General features: G+C 35.7%; 1 protein-coding gene across 1 annotated transcript in view; it reads left to right on the top strand.

Annotated features, from left to right (window-relative positions):
* Positions 1–12,447, top strand: part of Enpp3 (ectonucleotide pyrophosphatase/phosphodiesterase 3) — a 97,052-nt gene that overhangs the window by 26,417 nt on the left and 58,188 nt on the right. The window contains 2 exon segments of the mRNA XM_047558745.1: positions 1,704–1,764; positions 7,366–7,463. Of these exon segments, the coding sequence (XP_047414701.1) occupies positions 1,704–1,764; positions 7,366–7,463 (159 nt within the window).

The raw sequence follows: 12,447 nt of genomic DNA, 5'->3' as shown, positions 1-12,447 counted from the left end.
TGTTTTCTCATCACCTATGTTATCCATATGGCCAATTCTATCTCATGTTGACAAAGCATGATTTTCAAAAAGATAGCATGACTTTAAGATAAATGTAAAGTGATCAAGTCAAAAATTTACTAACTCATTAATGAGATAGCCAACTAAAATGTAAAGCCAGTTCAAAGAAAATCAAAGAGACTAAATGAATAGAGGACTGAAAGAATGTTGGAATAAAATCACTAAAATTATAACTTTTATTGGGACAGAAAGTCTTTTTGTTTCTACAGGAAAATCTATTTGCTATCAGAAAAGATTCCATAGTTGTTTATTGCTGTTTGTTTTCTATTGGTTAACTGCAACTCTCTTTGAGTTGTAAAATGAGTAATAATGAGTAATATAGATAAAGGTACATACACCTAGGTAATTAAATAATACATAGATAAACGTTTTAGATAATTCCAAGATTGACATTAACACAAAGTCTGGTGATCAGTTCTCCTTTTGCCTATTTAACTTGGAGTTTTTCTTAACAAAATATACTCCTTATTTCCCCCCAATTCTCTTTCAAATTTTTAGATCATTTCAAAGCAAATACTAGAGTTAACATCATTTGTAACATCAGTTAAAAATATTTTCAGAACATATGTAAAAAGACAAGGATTTTACAAAATTATAATACCATTCATATATCTGAAAACATCATTAATAATTATTTACTGTCATTAAATAGCCAGTGTTCAAATTCTTCTCCTTGTCTCCAAATATTTTTTAAGATTAAATCAGGATCCAAATAGATGCTATTTATTGCAACTGACTGATATATTTCAAGTCTTTTAATATATAGGGTTCCCTTTTCTTTTTCCTCACTTGCAATTTATATACTGGAGAAATGGGGTCATTTGTCCAATAGTTTTCCAGTCTGAATTTTGTTGATTGCATCCTTTGTGATTTAATCAATTTATCATTCCATACATTTTCTGCAAATTGGCAGAGACAGAGGTCTGTTGAGATTCAGTGTAATTTACACATTTATTTTTTTGCAAGGTACTTTGTACATGACTATGCTACTTTCATCCTGAGGTTCATCATGTCTGCTGGTGTCGTTTTTGGAATGTTAGCCATTGAAAATCATTTGTAGATCCATTAGGGGTTGCAAATGGTGACATTCATCTTCTACAATTTCCACTTTATTGTTTAGCTGGAATGTATGATAAAGAAAAATATCCATTAAGCTAGGGTATTTTTTTGTTAAGATTTTAAGCATTTGTTAAATTTCACCCACTTGATACAACTATTTCCTTTAGCTGTTTCTTTTTTCATGTTTTCTTTTATCTAGATTGTATATTTATATTTATTAAACCCATTTACTCTAGCAGTTGAGAAAACATTATCTGCGAGGGAGAAAAATCCAAAACATTATTATTATTTTGTTTCAAAACATTATTAACAAGAAGAAATGTCCCTTTCCAGCTGAGGGAATCCCCTTTGTTTTCCTCGGTAGATTGGCTTCCTGGCATTCAGCTGGTACAGATTACAGAACTCTGCAAGTCATTATAGGCACAGCCCTTGCCAACATGTGAAATAGCACTTATTTGTTCTAGAAGAATTTAGTTATCAGAGCGATGCTATTATGCAGTTTGGGAAGATTATGTCCTCTGACACTTGCTTCCCTTTTTCGTGTGTGGTACAACAGTCTGAAGATTTTGATCTTTGCTTTGCAGGAACAACCCCTTGGGTGAAAGAAAACTGCACCACAGCTGAGCAGACTCAGTGTCCAGAAGGGTGAGCACGAGTGATGTCCGTTTTTTCTCCTTCTTTGACAACTGGCACATGGGATAGTAGTTGAGAGGCAGGGTGGGGTTTCCTCTATCATACTTACTTTTCAAAACAGAATAGTTAACAGAAGATTGGATTCCTTGTGAATTCAAAGTTAATAGATTTGTTTGCTTTATTATCTTCAAAGTACTTTTATGTTAACTTAGTATATTTATGGTTCATAATATTGACTTAAAAGTTGGTTGGAATATTAAGTAACATTCACAAGGTCCGTGGTTAGTACTGCAATTTAGATTGAAACTACTCCTGCTAGAACTCTTTTCTATTAACATTCCTGGCACCAACAATTCCTTCTTACTGAGGGATGTGGAAGAAGAGGGTCACAGAAGGTCACATAGGAAAAGGAGGATGCTGCAATATGGTTGAGGTGGGATTCATCCATCCGGTGAGGACAGGAAAGAAACACTTGAGGTTAACCCCACGCCCTCCCTACACGCCCCTACCCCAGTCCAACCCATGCTTCTCCTTCACATGTTCATGACAGCTGCTCGCAGAAATTTTCCCAGGCCTGAAGATGTGTCCCTAATTACCTCGGAGCAGGGGTAGAGTCCCCATTCCTTCCTTTGCTCCCCATGTTCTTTAGACTTTCCTGGGCCCAGCAGTGGGAGGACGACAGTGAGGTGGAAGAAGTAAGGAATACCTGCTTTTAGGAAGAATTGGCTGAGCATAAAAAAAAATGGAATTATTTCATTTAAAAAATATGTTCAGAGCTGTAAAGTGGCCTATTCCCATCTACTTGGGAGACCGAGTAGAGATTCGGATTTGAGGCCAGCCTAGGCAATAGAGGGAGACCCCATTTTAAAAGAACTGTGTAAGGTATGAAATCAAACCTCCTGAGACTGAGTACTCTCTGACATTTAAAAGGGGTTTACTGAGCTCTTACAGATACTAGACAGAAAGAAAGGACTGGGTCATGAAGTGAGTTTCTACAATGTCAAGCAGCAAGGCCGGGTAGCAGTTGGGGAAAGTGCAGTGGACCCCAGCAGGGTATATATTTTTATAATGAAGATTTAGGGAAAGAAGACACAGGTTGTTCACATTGAACCTACCTTGGCAATAGAAAGAGGGGTGAGATTAAGCAGAGTGTCAAACTTTGGAGCAGGAGGGCCATCTACTTGCTGCTTCTGGATTGCGGGGTGAGGTGTTGCAAGCAGGACGTGTTAGCACCTAGGGGATTGGGCTGGAATTTGAGTTAAAGTTTTAACATACATTCAAAAATGTAAAATGACCTTTTCTTCTTTTTGGCTCAGAGCTTGTTAACTGATTAACCTCCCCATCTCCCAGGCCTTTCATCCTTATAATTAAATTTAGGACATCTAAGAATTTTTCTCTTATTGATAGACAAATGCATCTGTTATTGTACCATGCTACTTTGGTTTGTTCCAATCCTCAGATCCAGCTGTCCTCTTCAGCAGCTTATGGGTGGAAGAGCAAAGGATTTAGAACAAAAAAAGAGATTTGAGTTGGAGTCCTAGTTTTGCCTGTGAGACTTGGCTCTAGTAAATTCTCTGAGCTTCATCTATAAAATTGAATAATAATAATAATAATAACAACAATGCCAAGTTCAGAAGATTTCATATGTGAATTAAATGATAGACAGAAAGGGAAAATGTTTACTACCTTATAAAACAGTAGTCTAAATTTAGTTTTGGTGTATGGCATATAGTAGTTACTCCAAAAGTTAATATTTTTCTAGTGGGATTCTTCTTTAGTCACTTATTAGATGAACCTGCCATTTGAACCTACTAAGGTGTGCCCAAAACCAAACAGCATAGATTCAGATGGACTTTTCTCAGGGTTCAAATTACACTTATAATTCATCTCTGACAAAAGCATAATAATGATAACAGGCGAGCTGGGGGTGTTACTCAGTGGTACAGCACAGGCTTAGCATGCTTGAGGTCTTCACTTCCACTCACAGCACTAAAATAATAATAATAATGATAATAATAGAACAACAGCTAATATTTACATAGTTCTTATGATGTACTGGTATATACTTTATACTGAACCATCTTACATGTTATTCCTTATGAAAACCCTTTAAAGTAGGCCCTATTGTCTCTATTCTTTGTCATGTAATCCATTTAATAAAACATAGGCACAAAGCTCTGAAGCACCTTGCCCCAGGTTACACTGCTTGTGATTGCTGGAGGGAGGAAGTCAACCCTGGGAGCAAGGCCCTAGAGTCTCTAAGGCTTGGTGATCTCTCAAGTGATAGTCTGCACCTGTGGCACTGTGCAACTGACAGAGGAAGAGGTAGAGAGGAAGAATTTTTTGTGACCCTAAGACTCTCCCTCTTATTGATAATCAGGGGAAGTGAGACATTAAGTAAGCAGGAAGATTCTCACTGAAGTCCTTGCAAAAAATCCCAGCAAACCTAGATGACTGAGCCTAAGTGATCAGCCAACATGATCTGGCCCAGACTGGTGAATCGCTTGTCTAGTTTAGGATTCAAAAGCTGGAACAGTGGCACAGAGATTACAGGATTGACCTTTACAGACTTGAAGCCAGAAAGACCAGAAAGAACACTGGTGAGGAAGAAGCAGTAAAGGTGGTGAGGGACACACTGACCGTCTGTCTCCCACCATCCACTCACTCCATTTATTCCACTGGAGTTATTCCTGTCCATATGCTCCATCTCTGTGGGGCAAATGTATGGTGATGCTGCCCAGTGTTAACAATAGTTACTGGTAACAACTTTATGACTGGAGACATGAAATTACATGAAACCTTATTACTGGACATTTAAACTAGTATTTCTGTTTGCTTGCTTTGTCTTATGATTTTGCTAGTCATCATAGGTTAATAAGAAGTGTGTGCTCTTAAGTCAGACAGATGTAGACCAATAGCTTAGCTCCATCCCTCCTGGCAGTGGGACACCTTGGGTAAGTTATTTGATCCTCTCTATCCATCTCATTGATATTCTAGATGTAATGTCATACCTGGCTTTCAGGAGGTTGTTAATTTTATTGTTTATTTCCTGTTATTTTTGCTAATGGTGATGTGAAATAATAGGTGTGAAATGACAATTCTCAGCATACAGAGTGCCATTATTCAAGCTTCATTGTAGACAGTAAAAGTAATATAGATGTAATGGTCAACTCTACTGGAAATCAGAGAAATTAAAATGAAAAGAAGATAACCAATTCATTCCATAAAATTATCAATATACCATGATTTGTGTAAAGTAACAGCCACTTGTCTTGATTTTGGAAGAACAAATTGATACAGACTGTCAGGAAGAGAATTGTGACAAAATATTTTAGTCTTTGAGAATTTGTCCTTAGATCAGAAAATTTAATCCTTAGGAATGTAGCCTGAGGAAATAATTAAGGGTGTTTGAACACAAGGATATTCATGGTAGCAGCATATAAATGTGCTCTGGACCTTTGAATAGCAAACTTGAGAGGTAGGGAGGACATTAAGAAAGGGATATATTAGATCTTTGAATCCCACCCTTGTCCCATGCATGATTGACCTCATCTTTAAGTTGCAAGGTTATTTTTGATGGCACATTTGTGAACATAAAATTTTAATCAGAATTATGCCAAAGACTTTGAAAAAAATATAATTTCTAATGTAAATTGCACCAGGACCCTTGAGGTTCTGATGAATTTTCTGCCTGTTATATTTCAAACAGTCCCAGATTCTCATATTTGTTTTTAAATTGAGGTATAATTCATACATATTGAAATGCTCATATCTTAAGTGTGTCTATTGAAATGCTGATATCTTAGGTGTTTGGAAATTTTCTATAACCTACGGACATAGGTTATAGATTATAAACTAATATTTGCAAGATAGAAAATATTTCCACCATCACAAAAGGATGCTACATGTCTCTTTTTTCCTTCTATTCTCTTAATCCCCATTATGATTTCTATCACCATAGATTCCTGTTTTAGAACTTCATATCAATGTTCATACCATATGTTCTCTTCTGTCTGGCTTTTTTAGCTTAATCCAGTGATTTTTGACACTCACATATTGTTGCAGGTTTTGTATCTCTCTGGGTTTCTGCACAGAGAATATCCCTGATTAAAACATCAGATGCATTTTCATATTATTTCTGTTATTTCTTTGGGACTTAACTCATGTCACACCTCCTGGAAAGCCTGCTTTCACCTTACAGAGCTTGAGTTTGACATCCTTCCATACATTTGAATCTAACCCTCAACCATCCTTTTTACATCTCAATTTCATATCCTAGATGAGGACTGTAACTCCTCTATGCCTTTTTTTCTAAGAATCTAGCAGAGTATCTGACTCAAATATTTGTTAAATGAAATATTCTACAATAAATGTGTAATCTAGGAAGTCAAATAGACCTTTTCTTCAGATGCTCCTCATAATTTATTTTGTAATGTAGAATAGACGGCAACACTATTTTTTTTAGCTTTACTCAAACATGTCAAAAGCACAGGCATAACCATCTAATTTTTATTTGACATAGGCATTCAGAATTTTTTCATCATATTTAGGTAATTTATCAGAATTTTAAAAGACTTATTCTAGCCAAAATTTGTAGGCAAGTATGTTTTTATTAAAATTTTATTTATACAACTACTTGAACAGAGTAGAAAATAATTCTTTTATATACTTCTTTGTGTTCATTACATTTGGAATTTAAAACAAATTTACTGTACTCATATCTGCTATTTATAGTAGCTCTGATTTGGAAAACACCTAAATGCCTGTTAACAGTAGAATGAATAAGTTTGTGGTTTGTTCATTCACTGGAAGAATGATCTTTAACTATATGCAACAAGATGGATTAATGTCAAGTAAAAAAAATCAGACTTAATGAAATATATATTGTGTCATTCAATTTGCACGTCAATGTCAGTACAATAGTAGGCACAATTCTGCTGTTAGAAGTCAAGGGACTGCTCATCCTGCTCAGGGCTGTTCAGTGACTGGAGGGAAGGACCAGGGGCAACTTTGGGGTGCTCATCGTGTTCTGATTCTTGATCTTAGTGATGGCAACATGTGAGTTCAGTTAGAAAAAATTTATCAAGATATACACCTGTGTGTGTGTGTGTGTGTGTGTGTGTGTGTGTGTGTGTGAGAGAGAGAGAGAGAGAGAGAGAGAGAGGGAGAGAAATAAGGATAAAACGCAAGACAGTGAAAAAAGTACTAAATTAAAAAAAAATAGCCTCTAACTATAACCCAAAAGTTATCTTTGATTTATCTTTTATCTTTGAGTTTTCCTTTGATTTATTTATCTATCATTTTACCTTAACTATCCCTCTAAAATGAAGAGATTGAAATGCTTTTGAGAAGTATACTAATATTCTGAGATATTAGAATAAAAATCAAATATGTAGAACTTTAAAATAAAACACCTCCTAAACATTTTTCTAAATTTCATATCATAATTACATCCAAAGATGATAGACTTCAACGGTTGTTACTTGACCTAGAACTTTCCTTACTCTCCTTTCTAAACATTTTCTATTCAGAGAATTACAAGCAGTATTGAAAGGTGTATTTTTGTTTTTAACAATTAAAATCATGGATAAATTTTTTGTTTTCCATTTTCAGGTTTGACCTGCCACCTGTTATCTTGTTTTCCATGGATGGCTTCAGAGCTGAATATTTAGACACATGGAGTATTTTAATGCCAAATATCAATAAACTGAGTAAGTCCTTTGCAGTTAATAGAATGCAAATGATAGACACCCTGTCAGCAAATCCTTAGAAGAAGCAACTTTCTTTCTGACCTTTAGCAATGGTGGTTTGTATTATCCCAGGTCCTTTCAAGAGCTTGATGTTTTTATCACACATCTGTATATTTTTAGTAAGGGGGATTTTCATGCTTATGACTCCTCATACTTTTCTTTGGCAGCATGCTCATCTTTTTTAAAAATTTGTTTCATATTTGAATATAATCTCTGTCCTGGGGAAATCTGTTTATGCATACCATTTCTAAAGTGGCCTTTGTCAGTATTGGGTTTTGAGTCATAGCAGAAGACAGGAGCCTAAAGGAGCCTAAGGGAACTGGATAGATCCAGTGTCTGCTAACACTCCACTAAATCCTCTGAAGTCCAGGATCTCCTTCCAGTCCTGGAATCAAATTTCCTAGAAACTGACTCGATCACTTATTAGCTGTGTGGTCTCAGGAAAGTTTAACTCACCTTTTGGTGCCCCAGTGTCTTCATTTGTAAAATGGTCACTTTCTGATAGATTTACTGTAAGAACATTGAATGGTTTTAAGTTATTTTAAGTGTTTTCCTATTATCAACTTTATCACATGCCATGCTTCTGCATTAGGGTACTTGGCCCTGCATACACTCCATAAAGTAATAATAAAAAGAAGTTGAGTGCCCAAGGACACAACCAGAGGGCCAGCTCCATACACTTTACTACCCTGAAATTCTTCTCTTTTGTCTCCTTTCTTCCAGACCCTTTTGTCTCCTTTCTTCCAGACCCCCTTTTATTTCCAATGTTCTCCATTTTTGTAACAATTTGGCTTACTACAGTTTTATTTTTCTTCAAATTATTAAAAACTACAATTTCCCTGAGTAAATCACTGACTTTTCTAGGCTTTGGTTCCCTCATTCATAAAATGAGAGGACTAGGCCTAATGGTAATGCTTTTATCTGTTAATTCCAGCTCTAAAATGTCATGATTGTAGAAAGATAATCTATTTTTTCCCTGAAAAACAAGATGCATTATGTCTTCAACTTCTCTCTTACTCTCTGAGGCAGGTCTTCAGCAAAGAGATGGAGAATTTTTCAAACCCAGAACTTGCCACTTACTGATAACATACTTTGGCCTGAAAAGATAACTGACACCTCTTAGTTTCTGTTTCATTATCTAAATTTCTCTTGATAATCTCTTGATAATCTAAATATTAAATCTTGTGTCCAAAAGGGAATTTAACAGCCAGGATGAACTGTATTTCTTTTCAAATGGAATTGTTTGATTTTTGTCATCTGATCAAGAATTGGAAATGACATCAATTAAATATTTGTCTATTAAGAGCTTTCTTATTTCTGATTTCTAAAATAGGTTTTTAGACTTATGGACAACATCCCAATCCACAAATGTGTGAAGAAATTACTGTGTAGGTTTCCCAAGGCAAACTAATCTCCTATTCCTCTGTAGAGTGTCCAGTAAGAATATGATGAAATAGGATTAGGATGGTAGGCAAGAGATGAGTAGTGACAGTAGGTGTCAAAAGTCCAGGGCCGCATCTCTAGTGTCCCATCAGGCTGCCAGTGTTGGACTACAGCGGTTATAAAAACTGAGCATGAACTAATACCAAGGGAAGTGAGTCCTATCAGTAACTACTAAGTGTATGAGGATGTGGCTCTTGGAATTACATTTTAATAAAGTAACTATATTATCTTGTCTTAGTGTAATTGGCAGCAGACATAGAAAGGCCCAAGCCAAGATCAGAAAACTGTCAAGATAGAAGGCATTCAACCCCAGCTAGAAGCCAGACTTCCTGGAAAATTAGGTGGGACACTGAGGATAAAATAAAATAAGAAGTAGCAAGTAGACAACAAAGATCTGTCACTTAACATGCAGAGTTTTGAAAATTAGTTAGCAAGATTGGCATTCATGAAGTGTAGACCTCTTAAGCTCTCCATTGCAAGTACCATTTGCTCTCTGCTTTCTATTTATCTTGATGAGAACACTTAGTGAGATCTACCCTCTTAGAATTTTAAGTGTCAATGTAATATTATTATCTATAAGCACAATGTTGTACAACAGATCTCTAGAACTTATTGTGTATAACCTGAAGTTTTATACCTACTGGTAAGCAGTTTGCACATTCCACCCAATCCCTGGAAACCACCATTCTATTTTTTGCTTCTGTGATTTTGACTGTTTATTTATTTTTGTCATCCTGGGGATTAAACCCACTTTTGCATATGCTAAGCTGGCACTCCACCACTGCGCTACATTCCCAGTCCTTTTTATTTTTTTTGAGACAAGGTCACACTAAGTTGTCCAGGCTGTCCTCAAATTTATAATCCTCCTGTGTTAGACTCCCAAGTAGCTGGGATTACAGGCTGAGCTACCATATCTGGCAATTTTGGCTACTTTATGTACCTCATATGAGTGGAATTATGTGATACTTGTGTATTTGTGATTGGTTTATTTCACTTAATATAATGTTTTATATAAGGTTCATCCAATGTTGCATGTTAGAAAATTCCTTATTAAAAAGCTGAATAAAATATTCCATTGTATATATAAACATTAGCAAACATATTTATAAGTATTCATAAATATATATAATATATAAATATACTTGTATATGTAAATTATATTTATAAATTATAAATAATGTTTATACACATATATCACATTATTACTGTTATTATTTTGTCCGTTCCTCATTCATCTGTCAATAAACCTTTAGGTTATTTCCACATTTTGACTACAGTGAATAGTTTTGCAATGAATATAGGAGTTACTGATATCTTTTTGAGATTCTGATATCAGTTTTTTTTTCTCTTTTTTTTTATTGTAAACAAATGGGATACATGTTGTTTCTCTGTTTGTACATGGAGTAAAGCCATACCATTTGTGTAATCATAAATTTACATAGGGTAATGTTGTTTGATTCATTCTGTTATTTTTTCCTTCCCTCCCACCCCTCCCACCCCTCTTTTCCCTCTATACAGTCCTTCCTTCCTCCATTCTTACCACCCTCCTTATCCCTAACCCTAAACCTAACCCTAACCCTAACCCTAACGCTAACCCCTCCCACCCCCCACTATATGTCCTCATCTGCTTATCAGCAAGATCATTCGTCCTTTAGTTTTTTGAGATTGGCTTATCTCACTTAGCATGATATTCTCCAATTTCATCCATTTGCCTGCAAATGCCATAATTTTATCATTCTTTATGGCTGAGTAATATTCCATTGTATATATATATGCCACAGTTTCTTTATCCCTTCATCAATTGAAGGACATCTAGGTTGGTTCCACAATCTGGCTATGGTGAATTGAGCAGCAATGAACATTGATGTGGCTGTATCTCTGTAGTATGCTGATTTTAAGTCCTTTGGGTATAGGTGGAGGAGTGGGATAGCTGGGTCAAATGGTGGTTCCATTCCAAGCTTTCTGAGGAATCTCCAGAGTGGCTTTCCAGAGTGGCTGCACTAATTTGCAGCCCCACCAGCAATGTATGAGTGTTCCTTTTTCACCACATCCTCACCAACACCTATTGCTGCTTGTATTCTTGATAATCACCATTCTAATTGGGGTGAGATAGAATCTTAGGGTAGTTTTGAGTTGCGTTTCTCTTATTACTAGAGATGTCAAACATTTTTTCATATATCTGTTGATTGCTTGTACATCTTCTTCTGTGAAGTGTCTGTTCATTTCCTTAGCCCATTTGTTGATTGGGTTATTTGTATTCTTTGTGTAGAGTTTTTTGAGTTTTTTATAGATTCTGGAAATTAGTGCTCTATCTGAAGTATGAGTGGCAAAGATTTTCTCCCACTCTGTAGGCTCTCTCTTCACATTACTGAGAGTTTCCTTTGCTGAGAGAAAGCTTTTTAGTTTGAATCTATCCCAGTTGTTGATTCTTGCTTTTATTTCTTGTGCTATGGGAGTCCTGTTAAGGAAGTCTGATCCTAAGCCAACAAGGTGAAGATTTGGACCTACTTTTTCTTCTATAAGATGCAGGGTCTCTGGTCTGATTCTGAGGTCCTTAATCCATTTTGAGTTGATTTTTGTGCAGGGTGAGAGATGGGGGTTTAATTTCATTCTGTTGCATATGGTTTTCCAGTTTTCCCAGCACCATTTGTTGAAGAGGCTATCTTTTCTCCATTGCATATTTTTGGCCCCTTTGTCTAGTATGAGAAAATTGTATTTATTTGGGTTTGTGTCCGTGTCCTCTGTTCTGTACCATTGATCTACCTGTCTATTTTGGTACCAATACCATGCTGTTTTTGTTACTATTGCTTTGTAGTATAGTTGAAGATCTGGTATTGCGATATCACCTGCTTTGCTCTTTCTGCTAAGGATTGCTTTAGCTATTCTGGGTTTTTTATTCTTCCAGATGAATTTCATAATTGTTTGCTCTATTTCTGTAAGGTGCATCATTGGAATTTTAATTGGAATTGCATTGAATCTGTATAGCACTTTTGGTAGTATGACCATTTTGACAATATTAATTCTGCCTATCCAAGAACATGGAAGATCTTTCCATCTTCTAAGATTTTCTTTAATTTCTTTCTTTAGTGTACTGTAGTTCTCATTGTAGAGTTCTTTCACCTCATTTGTTAGATTGATTCCCAAGTATTTTATTTTTTTCAAGGCTATTTGAATGGGGTATTTTTCCTAACTTCTCTTTCTGAAGATTCATCACTTATGTATAAAAATGCATTAGATTTATGAGCATTGATCTTGTAACCTGCTACTTTACTGAATTCACTTATGAGTTCTGAAATTTTTCTGGTGGAATTTCCGGGTTCCTCTAAATTTATAATCATGTCATCAGTAAACAGAGATAGTTTGAGTTCTTCTTTTCCTATTCTTATCCCTTTAATTTCCTTGGTCTGTCTAATTGCTCTGCCTAGAGTTTCAAGGATGATGTTGAATAGAAGTGGTGAAAGAGGGCATCCTTGCCTTGTTCCAGTTTTTAGGGGGAATGCTT

This window comes from Sciurus carolinensis, chromosome 7 (assembly GCF_902686445.1).
Source record: "Sciurus carolinensis chromosome 7, mSciCar1.2, whole genome shotgun sequence".
NCBI lineage: Eukaryota > Metazoa > Chordata > Mammalia > Rodentia > Sciuridae > Sciurus > Sciurus carolinensis.
The sequence above is the reverse complement of the archived record's forward strand: the minus strand, read 5'-3'. Positions and strand labels throughout refer to the sequence as shown.